At 37.4% G+C, this 20819-nt stretch overlaps 1 protein-coding gene and 1 long non-coding RNA gene across 3 annotated transcripts in view; one reads left to right on the top strand and one right to left on the bottom strand.

Moving 5' to 3' along the window:
- The window catches only part of LOC132114825 (netrin-G2-like), a 67341-nt gene that overhangs the window by 31109 nt on the left and 15413 nt on the right, over positions 1 to 20819 (top strand). The window contains exons 4-6 of one of the 2 annotated variants that reach the window (XM_059523177.1): positions 7894 to 8066; positions 8392 to 8415; positions 9293 to 9510. In XM_059523177.1, the coding sequence (XP_059379160.1) occupies positions 7894 to 8066; positions 8392 to 8415; positions 9293 to 9495 (400 nt within the window). In that variant the 3' untranslated portion in view covers positions 9496 to 9510. Of the gene's footprint in view, positions 1 to 7893; positions 8067 to 8391; positions 8416 to 9292; positions 9511 to 20819 lie in introns of those variants that run through there. The other variant, XM_059523176.1, reaches the window with a different exon arrangement.
- On the bottom strand, positions 64 to 6423 carry LOC132115241 (uncharacterized). The gene is made up of 3 exons (XR_009425450.1): positions 6356 to 6423; positions 879 to 1034; positions 64 to 797 (listed from the first exon to the last, which is right to left on the bottom strand). It is a non-coding gene; the product is annotated as an uncharacterized LOC132115241 (long non-coding RNA).

The following is a 20819-nucleotide window of genomic DNA, read 5'->3' as shown; positions in this document are numbered from 1 at the left end:
TAATATTATATTATATTTTATTTTAATTGCTGTTTTGCTTTGTTTAACTATTGGTTCATCTCCCCGGAAATACAACCCAATGAAAGAAAAATGATCGCATAGAATTAGTTTCAAAACCAATACCATCCAGTGTGATTTACACTGTAAAGATAAGTGTGTGTGTGTCTCACTGTATTCAGCGTCATGTGGATATCTAGAGGATGCAGCTCTGTGGACAGTGACGCAGCAGGCAATGGAGTCACATTCTGGCAATAATTGGCCCCATCGCGATGTTTCCGTAGGGGGGAGAAATTAATTATGAAGGGACCTCCCTTATTCTTTCTCTCCTTCAACTTTTTTGATGTGCACAGGCAATGGCAAGACCACTCTCTGTATCTTTTTCCAGTTGCGCGCAAGTCTCCTTTCCTCACCATTAATCCAGGTCTTCCACGTGAGAAGCTGCGATGGCGATGCTTGCGTTGTCTTCCGCTCTTTCATCCGGGAGTGCAGAAGAAGCCCTTTTCTGCATCCTGTGTGAATAATTTACAGGAGCTGCCGGTGCCAAAGCTTTCAAGGTCGTCTGCGATTCGGTAGCTGTGACTTTCGTAGCTTTCGCCTCATGGGGAGCACTCTCTCTCCCATGTATCTCCAACCTTTTAACTGCAAATCCACCAAAAGGGGGATGGGGAATAGGGCTGTAAAGGCCAGGTCTCTGGTCTGCCACCACCCTTCAGCACTACTAGTGTATGGGCAGCTCTCTCGGGCATAGGGGAGGAAACAGCAGGGCATTTTTCATTAGCCGCTCCACCTGGCACAGGCTAGTAAAAAAAAGACCACATTCAGAAACAAGCTCCCTGCGACTGCCTTTTAACACACAGATCTGCTATTGTGCGGATGACCTTTTTTTAGTTGCTGTACTTCAAAAGTGTGGGAAGGGGCTGGAGCGGCGATAATAAGGAATATGAAAACCGACATATAGTGAAGTTCTGTGAGAGCCGTGCCACCGGAGGAGTCTGAATCGGGCATCGTTAGCCGAGGTCAAAGCTTTCAGGGTCCTGTGAAAGGATTAGGATGAGGAAGAGAAAAGAGTGTTTAAAGTCATTTACCCACGTCGGTCTTAGTGAGCGGTTCTTAAAAATCAATATCCGCTGCCTGAACACCGTGTAAACTGAATTGAATCTTATTTTCGGAGAGCTGTCATGTTCAATTTGTAACTTTCATCCTTAATAGATGAAGCTAAAGCATTGCTAATATAAGGTGTATGAGTTAACAAGATGCTTAGCTTGTTAACAAAGCGGGTTGTTTTCTCAAACAGGCCAACAAGTTCACGGGCTGTACAGCCCATTTGGAAACATTCATGCATTAACGCTCACTAATGGCGCTCTTTCTCTATGTTCTCTTCCTCAATCCTCCTCAAAATGGAGGTAATAAGTCAGTCGGGTACTGGTTATAATGACCAATCTAAGCCGGCCCGAGGTGACTCTCTGGCCACTGATCATCCTCGTCTTTACTCCATCCGTTTTTGTTTGCGTAAGTGCCTCATGATGAGCAAGGCAGTGCTTCTGTGCAAATGAGAATAAATAGTCAGGGTGTCTCGTGAGAGAGGACTGTGGGAAAAATAAATCAAGCTCCCATTAACAGCAGCTTCCAGCTGCTTCAGAGCAACGGACTCCTGCGGCAGCCTTTTATCTGTCTATCTGTGTTTGTTTAGTGCCACTGCTATTTATTCATCCGAGCGCCATGCTCCCGTTATTTGCACCAGACTTTGACTCTTTTAAACAAATCTTGAAAGAAATCTAGCTGCCGCATCCCATAAATGCTTAAATGCTCATAATGATATTCTATAAACGTTCATCAACGATGCCCTGGGGAGAATTACGTCACGTTCGTCTTAAGCTGTGCAGATTTATCCAAAAGCTCATTACCTAAGCAATGGCAGGGTTCAAAACTGTTTTTGTAACTTGCATCAAAAGTAGGGGGATGCTCAAGGCAGAGAATTGAGCTTGGTAGAAAATTCTGAACGTTCAAAGATTTTGCCACTTTTTATTTAAAGTAGAAAAATTTACTCAATATAATGTGTTAGTGTGATCAATAAAAAACAAATAAATAAATAAATAAATAAAAACCTTTTGATTTGAGACAGTTTTTTAAAGACACAATTCTCATTGTGTGAGCCAAAACAGTGACAGAGGCAGAAAATATGTACAGGGAAAGACTAAATATACATATACATATATACATGCTGGAGTGTAAGATTTTTTATAGATTTTTAATTATAAATTGTAATTAAATTAATCTGTTGACAGTAGACTTTTAAGAAACCTCTTTAGAAACAATCACTATGTTTGCAATTCCTTACTTCAGTGGCTCAGAAATCAATGTACATCAGTTTCGTAGGGTGAGGATAAACCAGCTGCAGGGCAAAACTATGAAATTCAGGTGGATGTGTCCCAATCTCATTTTCTGTAAAAACACAATTAGCAAAGATTGTTATCTGAAGACATAATGCATTCAAATGCGCTTCAAAATGCTTGAGGTCATGTTATCTAAACACTGTTCATACCTCACATACCTGAGCCTTTGGTGAATTTATTTGTACCATAGTCATCCCAGAGGAAGACAGTTTTGAGTTTAATATGTGGAGTGTGAAATGGGCATAATTTAAAAAGAAATACTTTACCAAAAACATTTTTAAATGCAAAAGTACATTTCAAATAAGAATTTAATAAAGACTAAAACAAATCAATTAAAGGGGTCAAGTTTTCCTTTCTCTTTGGAGTGTTACAAGCTCTTGGTGAATAAAGAAGATCTGTAAAGTTGTAAAGACTAAAATCTTAAACCCAAACAGATATTCTTCCTATAAGTTAAGACCTGTCCACACCCTCCTAAAAAGCTTTGTTTTAACACGCCCCACATGTCTACATCACAATGTGGGAAAATTTGCATAATGCCACCCAAATGTTCATGCAAAGAAAGAAGGCGTAACCTTTGATTCTCACTGTTGCCACCGGCACCATGTTGTGGAGACCCTGTTTCATGTCAAAGCAAAAATACTTTGTTTGGCCTTCTAGAAGACACAACTAGAAATCAGTGGTTATGTTGTATTTACAACACCGTTCCAGAACAGTTCAACCCAAATATTTAGATGTGTGCAGCGCATTTTATGGAGGACTGTTTCCTGACCCTGAGAGAGATCTAAATTCTCAATTCCAGTCTTTGCGCCCCCCTGCTCTGCACATTTGGTATGTTTCTCTTATTGTTTCAGACGTTTGTCCTATTCAAACGTAAGTAAGGTTTTATTGTTTTTGTTTCGTAGTGCCGGTGTTCTGACCGGTACACGCATCACAATATGGCAAGGGGCATAACATTTCCTTCACGCGCTTTTGGCAATCGGCCAATCACAACGCACTGGATAGCTGGCCAATCAGAGCACACCTCCCTTTTCAGAACGATGAGCTTTGTACAAAAAAAAAGATGTGTTTCAGAAAGGTGGGGCATAGATGAGAAACAATAATGCACATTATGTGGAAAATAATGTATTTTCTGAACCTTAAACCATAACACATTTCATTAACCAAATACACAGAATAATGTTCTTTTTAGCAACATCATATGACCCCTTTAAAAATAATAGTTGTTGGTGTACTTTAAAAATAAATATTTTACAAATAGCTTTTAATGCTTTTTTAAATAAAAAATAAAAAGGTTATGATTATATATATATGAAACTGATATTCCCTTGTTCCTAATTAAGGTTTAGATTGGCTTGGTAAACTTTCGTGTTTACACACACATTGTGCCTGTAGCCAGAGGAAGGCTAAATTTTCTTCAGCCTTACGCATTCAACTTTGAGAGGAATCCACAACCGTGTTTAATCTCTCTTTTTAGCTTCTGTTTTGCCAGAGCATTAAGAGCCATATGTTTATCACACACTCCTGATTCTCCAGTCACAGATGGCCAGATAGGGGTTTGATCCCATCCCAACAGCAGAGCCTGGCAGCAAACGTGCCCATGAGATTTGTTCCTGTCCCAATCAGTGGGGTCCCAGCCCTGTGGTGCCTGGATATAGCTGCCCTGGATCCACACAGATTCAGTGAGTGCAGGGCAGAGAAACCTCACCTCACACCCCCGAAAAAGATGCTGCTACTTCAACCCCTACCGAGGTCCAGGATGCTTCCCGGTGTTCCCCTGCAACCTGTAGTGAGATGCACTAGAAACGCACCCGGGCTGGTTCATCAACCCATCTAACCCCATGATGCCAGTGTTTTAATAAGAGCAAAACAGCCTTGCCCTCTCTGTCCTGAACACTGGCACAGATGATTCCTGCTGTCCTTGGTTTTTAATCACAAGACTTTACTGTCTACTTAGCACTTTTTTTGGTGAGGTGTCAATAATTTAATATTCATGATGATGAGGAACACATACCAATCTGTAAGCTAGCGCCCATATCGATTGCAGTCTTCACACTCACTACCCATGCACATTTACAAAATGCCAGCAGGCATTTATTCAGCCGTCAAACCAGACAGATTTCTTTTTAGCGTTGTTTTTGCCAAGGGCTTGCATCACTTCGAGTGCTGTTTTTTTCCCGGGACGTTAGATTCCCACAGCTGCTTTGCATTAGTCGCCGATGCAACTGTGTTGCTTTTATCTGGCAACTTTTAAGATGCAATTCTTGATTTAACACTACTTTCATTGGGTGCACCTTCATTGGGTGTTGCTTTGACTAGGAACACTTTCATTCCTGTGTTAATTTTCTCAAAACACTTTTCATACTCTCACTAGCTTAATTACCCCACTAACAATGTATGACTGTGTATGTATATTGCTCACTTCTGTTCTTCTTTTTTTCTTTCTAAAACATATTTTCACTACAATGTCTTTTCCATCACATCTAATGATTTATTGCATAGAAATGCATTTCTGGAATTGCTAGTGCTGAATTTATAGAATTAAATGTACACATGAATGCATATAAACACACACACACACACACAAAATACACACAATTATATGATATTTTCATACTTTTTGCAAAGCTGAATTTTCAGCATCATTACTCCAGTCTTCATTGTCGCATGATCCTTCAAAATTCATTCTAATTTGCCACTTTGGTGCTCAACATACATTTATTATTATTATTATTACTAAAAATGGTTGCGCTGCCTATTTTATAATATAAATATATATATTTTTTACTTACATTTAAAAAGTTTTAGTTCGTTTGAAAAAAAAAAACCTGAACATAAAAGTGTCTATAGATAAAGAAACACCCAAAAATGCAACCCAAGCAGAACATGCACATGGAGCAAGAAGACACTTCACACATACAGTATCTGTTCATGGTGCACTACATGACACAAAGACTCATTCTCATCAGTTTCTCATCGCTCCTCACAGGGTGGGTTCTAATTCCAATCTGTACCTAAGAGGATTGTAAAGCACGAACACTGGATTTGGTCAGAAATTGATACAAGACCTTGCCATGCTTTAATTGATTAACACTCGTTTTAGACCCTGCGCTGCCTCTCAAAAATAGAGAGGTCTTCCTTAAGGTGAGAATCTCTGCAATGAAGTGGTCCACCACTGATTAATTTGTCATGATAGGAGCTTGACGGGCACTTGGTCTTGGAGAAACAGCCGAATGAAAGAGTGTGTGATTGACATTTGGTTTTAATTATGAATTAAAGGCATACAGATGGTGATGGAAGTCTGTTTCCTCAGGTTTTTGAATAAATAGACCTAATTCAGTAAATGAAAGTGTGTAAAATTTTACTCTGTAAACCATCCTGTCTATTGTAGTATTCATATTTGAGATAAAATGTTGGAAACAGTACCTAAAAAGTACCTGTTTTGCACATGGAAATGAGGGTTTGAGTCTGGCCAGTGTCACTTTCTTGTCTGCCCTATATATATATATATATATATATATATATATATACACACACATTACAAAAGCACATACAATTAAACAAACTTAATTTCAATTAAAATATTTTTTTTAAAATATAAAAATAAATCCTTATTCAAATATTAATGAAGATTTTTTCATAGTACATAAATTATACTAAAATAACACTGGTGTAGGGGAGATATCTTTAATATGAGTGTCATGCACTGGCATGTTTTTATTTATTTGTTTTTCCCTTCTTCAAGGGAATCTTCAGAGGGCGAGGTATGACCTCATTATACGGCAAAACAAGGTTTGGTTATGGGGTGTCCACATAGAAATATATAGGTCAGCTACATAAATATTTCATGCAAATGGATAGCTGTTCCTTTTAGTGAGGATGAAAAAAAATCTGATGCATTGGGATTTACACACTCATTTGATTAGAGAGATTGTAATTGCAAAAGTAGTAATTTCCATACTAACCTGCTTTCCTCCCCAGACCTTTAATCTTAGCTATCCTTAAAGTCGGCTGTCAGATATCTGGACCATTCCTCATAAAATCAAAAGAGGGAAGCAACATTTTGTAGAGCACTGCAGATTTTTCTTATTAAGCCAATGATAAGGAGAGACAAGTCGAGGCCATCTCAATATCCCCCATTTATTCTCATTACTAGCGATAATCATTACTCACCCTCTCTCTCTTTTGTTGGTTCCATTTTTCTTGAGGTATTCCCTTCCCCCCAGTAGACGATGGTTATATTTGGAGTAGAGCAGACAGATGCTGTTTACTGTCCCCAAAGATCCCAGAGTTTTATCTCCAACATCAGAGACAAAGAGAAGCAAACTTACCTGCGTCTACAACAAACACAAACAGACTCTATAGTGCTTATAACATGGGTTAAGAGAAGAGTCTTGATAATGATGAAGAATAAAAAAAAAGATTACAGTAATATCTAGAAAAGTGCAGATGAAAATCTGTTTTTTTCCCACTTGTTTCCATTTTTTTTTTGCTATTTTATTCATTATTAAATATTTCAGTTAAACGTTCATTTATTTTTATTGCAGTTTTAGTAATTTAATACTAATTGGACATGTTTCATTGGCAACTAACTGAATTTTTTTTTCTTAACTTTTTTGTTACATTTCTTCTCCTTATAATTATATTTGATTTTAGTTTTATTTAAATTAAAAATATATATTTTAAGAGTTTTTTAGTGGCAGACACTGGCAGATTTTTCACTTAATTTGAATTTATTTAAACTTTAAATAAGTTGACAAAATATATGCCAGTGCATTAAGACAAAATACACTCATATTAAAGATATCTCCTCTGCACCAGTGTTAAGTACTATTTGTGTGCTACTGAACATAAAAATATTAATATATTGAATACAATTAATTTTTATATTTTCAAAATTAATTTTTGAGTTTTATCAACTTAAATGAAAATAAGAAATGTTGCCTTGGCAACTACTTGAAATAAAACAATTTTTTTTAAAAAAGAGAGAAATTATAAAGAGAATATACAGTCTTACTAGTTTCTGTACCAAATACAGAATAAAAAACAACAACTGAAAAATAAGACAAAATACTCATTATAACAGGATTTATTACAGTGCACAAGCTCTTAACCAGATGCACCATAATTAAGAAAAACTAAAAACACTTCCAACTTAAATGGCAGCAGTAAAAACCACTGCTTCAAATCTGAGATTTTGTCCCGATTTTTTGTCCCTGACTGTCCCGAAATTGGTCCAAAAGCACCCCCCCCCCCCCCCACTTTAATAACTGTACACACTTCAAAGGTCTGTAGAATCCACAATATTCCCTACAGGTACGGTTTCAACCATACACTATAGTGTCAGGCTCCGCTAATTAGCGTAGCTAATTTATTGAGCCAAGTAATGAGCTACCTCAAGTGACCCTAACAAATAAAAGGTGGGAATAGTCCTCAGTGGTCCAGCTTTCGCCCTTGCCTGCGATGTGACAAGTGTGCTAATTGGTGTTTCCTGTTTTCACAGATGTAAGTGTAACCTCCACGCCGGTCAGTGCTCCCTCCGTGACGGGACCCTTCAGTGCGACTGCGAGCACAACACCACTGGACAAGACTGTTCGGCATGCGAGAGAGGATTCAAAGCCAAGTCCTGGAAGCCTGGCTCATTCCTGCCCACCCCGAATGGCTCCCCAAACATTTGTACGAATTATAGACCTGCTGTATGCAGTAACACGACACACTTGAGAGGAAGCAATGATTTACGTACCATGTAGAAAACTGGGGCATCTTCACTCGCTAAGGAAAGTAGAATAGCACAAAGCTTTCACGTAAACTTAGCAATAAAACGAAAACAGGCATATTGAATTGGAAAAATGTCCAGCTCATCGCTAATGTACATTCACTGCATTCAAAAGTGACGTTTTAACTCTTAGATGTGCTCCAGAGAGGTAGAGCAATAAATAAAATAAACCCACAAGAAATAAACCCTCTCATTTGTTTTATCTTCTTCTCTTTCTGTTTGCAGGTGAGGCGTCGGGAACGTCTGACAGTAAGTGGCATGCTAATGGAATACGCTGACTGTCAGTTTCATGTTTTTTTTTTTGGCTCCTGCTGCCATCACTCTTTTTGGCCTCTTTATTTCATGTCGTTAACAAGATGTCGGTTCTGATCCGTCCCTTAACTGTCACTGTGAACTCTGATGGCGTGATGCATTTTTCCACAGTTTTCTACTTCATAAATGTTTCATGTGATGTGAGACGCAAAGCATTCTAATGCTGGCTAGTGATGTATGAGGGTGTGTTCAAGGTTATAGGACATTTCAGTGCAGTCCTGGCCCATTTGTGGGGGTCTAATGCTGTTTTGTTGGAAATCTGAGGTGATGACTGATCTCATGAGGAATATAGAAAAATCTTGTTCCTCAAGATTATTCTTAAAGGGGCATTTGGTATTTTTTCCATCTTAAAGGTGAAACTTTGGGTTTTTAGTGATGCTAGTGGCATACCCACAAAGTTTTGCGTTGAAAGAAATCAGTGGCACTTTTAAAAAGGTTTAAATGGTTTAGACTCGCATGAGTTTAACAGTATAATAGTTATATTAGCTGCATAAAAGCTGTTTAATTAGATAAGAACATTTTCTTCTCTTGGTGGTGCCCATATTGAGATCACATGACCAGCTGAATACTACCAAAACTTTTTCTGACACATTCTTTTTGTCAAATTAATTAATAACGGTTGATAAATGTGCTTCTGAACAGGGTATAAGTCAATTACATCTTTAACCAAAAACATTTGCTTTTGCATGATGACTGCAAGGACATCAGTAGTGTGGGTGTCAGTATCAATTCAAAGACTAGAAACATTTATTTGTGCAGCTCCAGTCATTTGCCAGAAGAAAAAACAGGCTATGATGCTGTTCTTCACTTTCAGTGTCAACATCAGCAGTTAATCTTGAGGCTGCCACTGTACCAATGTCCATAACTGCATCCATAACGCCACCCACAGTCCAACTGACCTCAGACTCAACACCAGCCACCACAGGGTCAGTCCAACCCATCACAGTATCCCAGACTCTGGGTACATCAGCGTCTGTATACACTTTTACAGGTCAGAGCTGGTTTAAAGTCCATTGAGTAGTGCAGTTTGTCGTGTGATGGTCTGTAGGTTAAAATAGGTTAGTCTTGTAGTAGGTGATCAGTGATCGGTAGATGAGCTCTTTAGATAAACTAGAAGAACATAACAGTCAAACATATCAAAAAGTATCTTTTTTGGTCATGATAATACTGCTATAGAGTACCATGTAAATTACATAGTACATGGATATGGTAATCATTCAGTATCATGGTACATGTATATGGGCAATTGACAAATGGACATGGAAATGAACAAAGCTTTACACTACTTTTCAAAAAGTTTGAGGTCATTAGGGGAAAAGGTTAGACGTCATTATTCGGCAGGGATGCACTGAATTGACCAAAGGTAACAGTGAAGAAATCTATTTTGTCACAAATGATTTCCATTTTAAAGTAATGCTGTTCTTTTGAACGTTCTATTAATCAAAGAATCCTGAAAAAAAAATTGCACTCTTCCAAGAAATATTAAGCAGCACAACTGTTTCCGCTGATAATAATAAGAATTGTGTCTTGAGCAGAAAATCAGCATATTATAATGATTTTTTAAGGATCATGTGACACTGAAGACGATGCTGAAAATTCCGTTTTACCATCACAGGAATAAATTACATTTTAAAATATATTCAAATAGACAAGTTATTTTGAATCGTAATAATATTTTACAGTAATGTTTTTTTACTCTATTTTTTATTGATTAAATGCAGTCTTTAAAAAAACCTTTCTGACCCCAAACTTTTGAACAGTATTGGATGTATTTGTACAAGAGACTGGATTTAGTTTATACATATATCCAATTTCCAATTTCAACAATAATTTATACTGTATATATTGCCGTTTGACAATATTGATGGCATACTGCAAAACAACAACCATGTTATTGAAATTGCAAAAATTGCTTAATTTTTATGGACAAAATCTGTTTCCTGTCCAACAAATTATATATGAGAAAAGTCATGTCAACTGCCCATGTACCACAAACATGTGAAATGTGGTATTATTACCATTTGAAACCATAACTGTACTATGGTACCATCACAGTGCTTTTGGGTCCTGAGAAGCTTTTCTTCCCAACCTCTTACCATTGAGTAACACTCACTAGAGTGAGAGCAATTTATCACAGTGTGTGTCGGGCCATGGACTCTCACACTCCCTCAGGGTCCTGCTGCCTGCGGTCAAACACACATGCAGAAGACACATTAATACATTTTTTCACTCAAAATAATATGTTGAAATCTCTGTAATTCAACATTATTAGGGCCTGTCAGAACTGCCTGATTTTTGAGTTTGTGATGTTATTTTTTTCAATCATTGCCAAGTTAGAAATGTTTAATAACCCTCACTGGAAGAACTGTTATTGTTTGGAGTGGAACAATCTTCCACAGTACACAATGCAGATTTTGCAAGGTCTGATAATTCAATTCAATTCAATTCAAGTTTATTTGTATAGCGCTTTTTACAATACAAATCGTTACAAAGCAACTTTACAGAAAATTATGTTTCTACAATATTTAGTAGTAGCTAGTAGTTTGTGCACGTTTGACAGGATTTTAGAAAAATAAAAATAATAATAATAATACAAGACGTAGTCAGCTAGATGATGAACTATCAATATTATTAATTAATAGTAATTATAGGATGCAGTCACACATGTAGCAATAATTGTTAGTTCTGTTTGTTGATTCAAGGTTAGCATCATCTGGGGTCCTCTGAGAGTCAGCATCATCTCTTCTCAGGTGTTCTGGATCCAGACTGGAGCTTGTGTAAATCCTAGTTACCACGGGATGTAAATCCCGTGGCAAAACATAGAAACAAAATAGAGACATCATTAGCATAGCTGCTGATCCAACAAAGTAAAATTAGTTTAACCCAAGCTAAAGAATAAAAATGCAGATGCAACTACACTCACAATTTAAGAGATACATTATTCGAATGCTTGGCGAAAGAGATGCGTTTTTAATCTAGATTTAAACAGAGAGAGTGTGTCTGAACCCCGAACATTATCAGGAAGGCTATTCCAGAGTTTGGGAGCCAAATGTGAAAAAGCTCTACCTCCTTTAGTGGACTTTGCTATCCTAGGAACTACCAAAAGTCCAGCGTTTTGTGACCTTAGGGTGCGTGATGGGTTGTAGCGTGGTAGAAGGCTAGTTAGGTACGCAGGAGCTAAACCATTTAGGGCCTTATAGGTAAGTAATGATAATTTGTAACTGATACGGAACTTAATAGGTAGCCAGTGCAGAGACTGTAAAATTGGGGTAATATGATCATATTTTCTTGACCTGGTAAGGACTCTAGCTGCTGCATTTTGGACTACCTGTAGCTTGTTTATTGACGAAGCAGGACAACCACCTAGAAGTCCATTACAATAGTCCAGTCTAGAGGTCATGAAAGCATGAACTAGCTTTTCTGCATCAGAAACAGATAACATGTTTCGTAGCTTGGCAATGTTTCTAAGATGGAAGAATGCGGTTTTTGTAACATTGGAAATATGATTTTCAAAAGACAAATTGCTGTCCAATATAACACCCAGATTTCTGACTGTAGAGGAAGTAACAGTACATCCGTCTAGTTGCAGATTGTAATCTACAAGATTCTGTGTGGTGTTTTTTGGTCCAATAATTAATATCTCTGTCTTATCCGAATTTAATTGGAGAAAATTATTTGTCATCCAATCTTTTACATTTTTAACACACTCTGTTAGCTTAGATAATTGGGAAGTTTCATCTGGTCTTGTTGAGATATATAGCTGAGTATCATCAGCATAACAGTGGAAGCTAATTCCGTATTTTCTAATAATATTACCAAGGGGCAACATGTATATTGAAAATAGAAGGGGACCTAGGACGGATCCTTGTGGCACTCCATATTTTACTGATGATAAATGAGATGACACCCCATTTAAGTAAACAAAATGGTAGCGATCGGACAGGTAGGATCTAAACCATCTTAGAGCCTGCCCTTGAATACCTGTATAGTTTTGTAATCGATCTATGAGTATGTCATGATCTATGGTGTCGAACGCAGCACTAAGATCAAGTAAGACTAGAAATGAGATGCAGCCTTGATCTGACGCAAGAAGCAGGTCATTTGTAATTTTAACAAGTGCAGTTTCTGTGCTATGGTGGGGCCTAAAACCTGACTGAAATTCTTCATACAGATCATTTTTATGCAGGAAGGTGCTCAATTGAGCAGACACAACTTTTTCTAAAATTTTAGACATAAATGGAAGATTTGAAATAGGCCTATAATTTGCCAGTACACTAGGATCTAGTTTCGGTTTCTTAATAAGAGGCTTGATAACCGCCAGCTTGAATGGTTTTGGGACGTGACCTAAAGATAACGACGAGTTAATGATATTGAGAAGCAGTTCTTCGGCTACAGGTAACAGCTCTTTTAGTAATTTAGTGGGTACAGGATCTAATAAACATGTTGTTGGTTTAGATACAGTGATAAGTTTATTTAGCTCTTCCTGTCCTATATTTGTAAAGCACTGCAGTTTATCTTTGGGTGCGATGGATGAAACTGAAGTGTTAGACGCTGTAGAATCTACATTCGCTATTGTATTTCTAATGTTATCTATTTTATCAGTGAAGAAATTCATAAAGTCATTACTATTTAACGTTGGTGGAATATTTGAATCAGGTGGCGTCTGGTAATTTGTTAATTTAGCCACTGTGCTAAATAAAAACCTTGGATTGTTTTGGTTATTTTCAATGAGTTTGTGGATATGCTCTGCCCTAGCAGTTTTTAGAGCCTGTCTATACCTGGACATACTGTTTTTCCATGCAATTTTAAAAACTTCCAAGTTAGTTTTTCTCCATTTGCGTTCAAGACTACGAGTTACTTTCTTGAGAGAGTGAGTATTACTGTTATACCATGGCACAGTACGTTTTTCTCTAACCTTTTTCAATTTGATGGGGGCAACAGCTTCTAATGTATTAGAGAAAATAGTGCCCATGTTGTCAGTAATTTCGTCTAATTCATGTGTATTTTTGGGTACAAATAGCAGTTGAGATAGATCAGGCAGGTTATTTGCGAATCTGTCTTTGGTGGCTGGAACAATAGTTCTGCCCAGACGGTAACGCTGAGACATATAGTTAATATCAGTTATACGCAGCATGCACGATACAAGGAAATGGTCTGTAATATCATCACATTGGGGTACAATATCTATAGCAGTAAGATCGATTCCATGCGATATAATTAGATCTAGTGTATGATTAAAACGATGAGTGGGCCCGGTGACATTTTGCTTGACTCCAAAGGAGTTTATTAGGTCAGTAAACGCAAGTCCTAATGTATCATTTGCATTATCAACGTGAATATTAAAATCTCCCATGATTAGCGCCTTATCAACTGTAACTAGAAGGTCTGAGAGGAAATCTGCAAATTCTTTTAGGAATTCTGTATACGGCCCTGTTGGTCTATACACAGTAGCCAGAGCAAGAGATACATTAGATTTCTTTTGCATGTCTGACAGTGTAACATTTAGCAGAAGTATTTCAAAAGAGTTAAACCTGTATCCTGTTTTCTGGGTAACATTGAGAATATCACTATATATTGTTGCAACACCTCCTCCACGACCAGTCTGACGGGGCTCATGCTTATAACAGTAGTTTGGTGGAGTAGACTCATTTAGACCAAAATAATCATTTGGTTTTAGCCAGGTTTCAGTCAAGCAGAGTACATCAAAACTATTTTCTGTGATCATTTCATTTACAATAACTGCTTTGGGTGTGAGTGATCTAATATTTATGAGCCCAAACTTTAAAAATTGTTTTTCTTCATTTACTTTACAGTTTTCTGGTTTAATTACGATAAGATTTTTTCTAGATCCTACATTATATTTTGACCTCACTATTCGGGGAACAGACAGAGTCTTAATAGTTTTTACAGCACAAGTACTTTTATCATTTAAGCGGGTGGAACAAAAGTCATCATAATAGTTATTAGAGAATTGTCTTACTAGTCACATGGAGCGAAGTGTCCTGGAGATGTTGTCAGAGAGCAGCTCCCCTCCGATTCTGCTGGGGTGTAATCCATCAGCGCGAAACAGCCTAGGACGCTCCCAGAAAAGATTCCAGTTATTAACAAATAGCAGTTTCTGTTCTTTACACCATGACAACAACCATTCATTTAAAGCAAAAAGTCTACTGAACCTTTCGTGTCCTCGTCGATACGTGGGCAGTGGTCCAGACACGACGATCGTCGCCGCGGGCGTCATGCTGCAAACCGTCTCGATCAGGCTGCTGAAGTCCCTCTTCAGCGTCTCCGTCTGCCGCAGCGTGGTGTCGTTAACCCCGGCGTGAAGCACGACCGCTCTAGGGCTCTCGTCGACCTTCAGGATCGCGGGTATCTGCGCAGAAACATCGAGAACACGAGCACCAGGCAAACAATGAGTGTGCACTTTACCTTCGGCTAACGTAGCACTTACGTGTCGGACGATGGAGTCTCCGATGATCACAGCGTCGCGTCCTGTCTCGCGGAGGGGAGCGAAGCGGTTCCGGATGGAGATGTCGAAGGCAGGAGGGGGAGAAGTCGTTGCCCGGGACCCGGCTCGCGTCCTCCGCTGTGGATGCACCCAGGGTCCGTGGTGTCCCGGCGTCGCAGTGAAGGACATCTGGGAAGATCGCGTCCTGGGTGCACCGGGCCTGTGCAGAGAAACACACGGAGTAGACGTGGTGGGACTGTTAGCAGATCGCTGTATACTTACCCCGGACTTGTGAGCGTCAGCCCGGGATGATTCCAACGCGGCTCTCCGCTCTCTCAGCTGGGCCTGCCTCACCTCCAGGTCGCGAATCTGCTTTCCCACGGCCTCGAGCTCGAGCTGCACAGAGTGGAGACATTCATCCGCCATTAAAGCAAGTAACAGTGAGTACAGCAGTGGTAATGTGTGTGAATAGAGTATTAGCAATGTTAGCGCAGTTAGCTGCAACCACGCCGCTGATGCTAATGGGCTAAAAGCTAATAGCGGACCCGGGAGATCAAAATAAAACTAGTGATAGCGAGGCGCTCTGATTGTTTTTGTTGTAGAATACAATAGAGGATATATTCACACGTTATATAAACGGAAACGATGATGTATAAAATTGATTTTTGAGTTAAAAATAGTCAATGAAAAGAATATAGTGACGGAGCTCAAACGCAGTACAGCCGCCAACAACAAACAGGAAGTGACGTGTCACAAATATAATATTTGTTCACAAAAAGTAACGTTTTATGTATGCTTAATGATGGTATGCTTTCAGAACATTGCTGCAATCTAAACAGTCAGATTATGAAACTTGAGTCAGATCTTTCTTTTGCATGCAAACATCTGGATTCCAGTTAGTCTCAGTCTCAAACACCCCCACAGACAACCCACATACTGTTCACAGACTGTCTGAAGTACAGTATACTGCAGGCAAAACTAGTAACAGCTAGAGGAACTGCAAGTTCTGATTGGCTGGCTGCTGTGTAACTTCTGAGAAGGTGCATAGGTTTTTATCAGTTAGCTGAGAAACAAAGTTTTAAATAAATACAATGAACACATGACATTAAAAATAAAAAGACCATGTTTGAGGCAGTTATTACAGGGTTCCCATGGAAATACATTTCTCACTGAAATACACACACACACACACACACACACACACACACACACACACACACACATATATATATATATGAACAAAATAAAAAATGCTATTTTCTACATATATTTTTTTAATTACACTACCTTTCAAAAGTTTGTAGTTGGAAAGGTTTTTTTTTTGATCAGGAAGACAGTAATATGAAATATTATTACAATTTAAATTAACCCTTTTCTGTTTGAAAATATTTTAAAATGTAATTTATACCCGTGATGACAAAATTGATTTTTTTTTTTTTTTTTTTTTTTGAATATTCACTGCAGTCTTCATTGTCACAATGACACTTCAGAAATCATTCTAAAATGCTGATTTGATGCTCAAGAAACATTTCTTATGGTTATTGTTGAAAACAGTTATATTTAATATATACATTTTAATATATAATATTTTTTGTGGAATCTACTGTATGTGGAAACTATGAGAATTAAAAAAAAAGTAAAAAACTAGAAATGTTATATTTTTGAGTGAAATCACTATTAAATGTTTGTTCAAAATTAATTTCCAGTAAATCACAAATAATTGGAAAGCAGTGTAAATTCCATTGATGTGTGAAAACTCATTCGTCGCACATAAAAAATATGTAATTGCTTTAAAGTAATCAGTGTATAACTAAGTTTATTACTGTGGCATGTATAGTTGATTTCAGAATTACCCACCTGCAAACATCAATATTAAAAAAGGAAATGGGTTTGGTCATTTTACAAGCCTTCTAGACCAAGTCGGCAAATACTGGCCAGAATAAATTAGAATGTGGAAGCAAGTCTGGTTGAAATCTAGCTGCTCTAGTAGGACTGCAGCAGCAGTGACCTCTGCACTTGTCACACTGAAACGGGAAGGTTATCAGCATATGTGCTTCAGGGGCAAATCAAGACATCATTACCAAAATGATCTCCAAACAGTCCTGGGATTGAACCCTACTGCTATCTAGTGTCATTTTTTATTTTATTTTTATTCAATTTTACTGTGTGAGAGGATGAGGAATAAAATATGGAAGCACCATTTATTCAATTCCTCTTTCCTGGATAGAGTGTTTGGAAATTGTGATAGAAAGCCCTCGCTGTCCTAAAGGAGAAGACAGAGAGGAAAACAGAGTGAAAGAGAGAGACAGAGAATGCAATAGAGAAAGACAGAGAGCAGGAATTTGGAGGAAATGGATGATTTATGTTTATTAATCTTGTGGGCCTCTCATCACTCTAAAAATAACCCTCATGCATTTATCCAGCAAGGGCAATGTTATTGCACATCTTCATGCCCAAGTGTCTGAGGCAGTGCATGGGAAGAAGCATCTTAGTAAGCAACTGTACGTGATAAAAGTGATTTTTTATTATTCATAATTACTTCAAGGAACTGGCTCTGTTCCAGAAACAAGTGAACTTCTTTGCTGTCTACAGCTTACATAGGCGCCCGCCTTTTAAGAACGCATGCCAACTGAAATAGAAAGCTCCTAAGTGACTGATTGAGCTAAACAGATAGAAACCTAATGGGTCATACAACCAGAACTCCTTAAAGCAAGGGAATGTAGTTTTGTCTACAGCTACTGTAAGTGAGTGGAATTCACTGTCATGATAACAGGATAGCTGCACATGTTCATTTGTTACTGCCGTAATAATTCACCCTTTTCATGGAATTTCGTTCCCACTCACCAAACTCTCATGTTCCCAGAACAGACTTTTGGAGGATAGTGTGGGTAAGAAACAAAAGTTATTTGTCTCCTTAGAAGTCAGTTTACCATCAGAATGATTTTTAAACGGGTAATTCAAAGGGAAAAGATAAAAAATAAAATTTTACATACAGTTGCTTTAAGTCAAACACACAGGAGAGAAAGTGTGAGAAGACAGACCAATCGTGGAAAATTGAATATGTGCTCAATATGGTGCGTGACAGAATGGAAGCCCTGCCTTTCATTTGAATGAGCCAATAATTTTGGCAGTTTGCACACTCTAAAATCTACATGCACATTAACCAGACCAACCTGAAGAGTTATATTTTTATTTTATTTTAGAGCTGAAGTAGTTTAAATATAAAATGCAATTTTTTTTTATAAAATATACTTAAAATTACTTAAAAAAAGATTCCATTATCCAATAAGTGTGTGTTCTATATTTCAATGGCATCAACAATAAATCAACTATAAAATATGACACAGTTACCTTAAATTTCACTAATCTGAATTGCTCATATACTACTGAAACGTAATCTTGGAAAACAGTTTTGGAGATTTTGGTACTTTTCAAGTACATACATTTTTGATTTAGATTTTCCTGTGTTAAGAGTTTGTGAAACTCTAATATGCACAAAAATACATAGTACTCACACATATTATGTAAAATAGACTACTGTTTTATTACATTGACTATTGTTAGACATACTTTTCGCAATGAATAAATATATTTATAAATCTAAATTTTTTACACTTTGTCGACCATCTTGGATAGAATGTCACAATGCATTTTGGCATTGCATCCTTTGTGAATCATACATTCTGCCGTAGAAACTGTCCAAAAGACATTAGAAGGCAACACAGTCATCCTTCCTATCTTTTGGAACAGCAGCAGCGCACTTATGATGCCTTAAATAGTCAGTTTACTAGACTTACTTTGGAACAGAGCCATTAATTCACAAGATTGCAAGCCTGTCTTTTTTTTTTTTCCTCAAACAAACACTCTTTCTTTGTTTCTCTCCAACTGAGAGCGGTTTAAAGTAGATCGGGTCAGTTTTTGCCTGCTCTTTTGGTTCTGGCCTGGTTCGGTGGCAGATGGCGGGTGGGGGGGGGGGGGGGTGTGATGTGAGAAATCTGCCCGAGCTCCAGCTCTCACGTTAACCCCCCATGGCCATATGCCTGCCCTCCTTCACACAGGCACAGATGCACTCTTTTTCTAGAAAGCGTGACTGCACTGCGAGAGACTAATTCGATAAGTAGCCTGTTAAAAGGCACTGGATGATAATTCCTTTCTGGATGCTTCTACTGATCATTCTGTGTGACACAGCATGTAAAAAAATCATTGTGAAAGACGTAGAATAAACAGTCCACATAGACCAATATTTATATATTTATTTATATATATATATATATATATATATATATAAAGCACAGTTGAAACACGAGGACATATCGACTCCTAAACCACTTTTTTTATATTCAGTGATTTTACACATCTGCCACAATAATGAAAACCAAATTTCTTTCTATCTTCATTTTGGAGATTTAAATATCATACAATTAACGTGACTGATGGCTCTTATTTTTGTATTACTATAATTATTATTATTATTTTTTTTTTACACAAAGTACTGTAATTTAGTTTTTCCATGAACATTTTTGACCTTATTTGGAATACTTAAAAACAGTTTTAGACTCCTGTACATTACCGTTCAAAGTTAAGTTGGAGTTAGATTTATTTTTTTTAAAGAAATTAATACTTGTATTCAGCTATCTATCTATCTATCTATCTATCTATCTATATATATATATATATATGTGTGTGTGTATACATACACACATACACAAATATTAAGCATCGCAACAGATTTCAACTTTGATAATAAATGTTTCTTGATCAGCAAATCAGCATATTAGAAGGAAATCTGAAGGATCATTACACTGAAGGCTGCTGTAAATTCAGCTTTGTTTTCTATTTTAATTAATTTGATGGCAATTATTTTAAATTGCAATAATATTACACAATATTACTGTTTTTACTGTATTTTTGATCAAATAATTGCAGCCTGGGTAGCATAAAATACTTTTTATTTCTTACCTTTTGATCTTACCTTTTGATTGGTAGTGTGTGTACTGTAAATGGCATCTGTTATGATTTTCTTACATCTTTGGGAAATTAACAACTGAAAACTGTTAAATAAATGAATAAATTATGAAATGTAAATGTGGTCGGTCATTCAGGTATGTTAAAAAAATTAGTTCATCCAAAAATCAAAATGATATATTTACTCACCCTCATGCTGTTCCAAACCTTTATAACCTTCTTTCAGCTATTCATGGGTTCAGACGTCAGCACCATAACTTTTCATAATTATCTTGATGGAAGGAAGTTTTACATTGCATTAGGACAGTGGTTCCCAAACTGGGGTGCGCGCACCCCTAGTGGTGCGCAGACTTACCACTGGGGGTGCGCGGAAGAATGTTTGTAATGGCGGGGAAAAATATTGTCTCTTTATTATTTTTACGTATTTAACCGAGGTAAACTTCACATGCGAAAGTTTTATTAAGAAATACAATTTCACATTACAAGCTATAAATTACTCATGATTAAATTTCATTTTACAAACACATCTATGTCACAATAGCCCCGCCCTGCTCATATTAGGCGCTAACTGATAATTCGTTCATTTATTTTTTCACTTACTACATTCAACAAAATGGACACCTGGTTAAAAACGGGCACTTAAAAGAAATCAAGGAAGTAATCTTTTGTATTTATAACAGATTTTTTTTATCATTGATCATTTTTTTTTTATCATTTTTGACTGGATTCCGCGATTCAATCCGTGTCGCTTTGCAAACACAGTCGGGGTGAATTTATGAATGAAAGTGTGAAAGTTCTGACACAAAACGAAGCTGTTACGTATCCACACGCCTTATTAAGTGGGTAACGTTATACGGAAATCCTTGGCCTTTTCTAGTGGGTATACGGCGTATTCCTGCGTATCATGTAGACCTATTAGTTGAGTTTAGGT

Source organism: Carassius carassius, chromosome 34 (genome assembly GCF_963082965.1).
Source record: "Carassius carassius chromosome 34, fCarCar2.1, whole genome shotgun sequence".
NCBI classification, from domain to species: Eukaryota; Metazoa; Chordata; class Actinopteri; order Cypriniformes; family Cyprinidae; genus Carassius; species Carassius carassius.
This window is presented reverse-complemented; position numbering and strand designations above follow the sequence as displayed.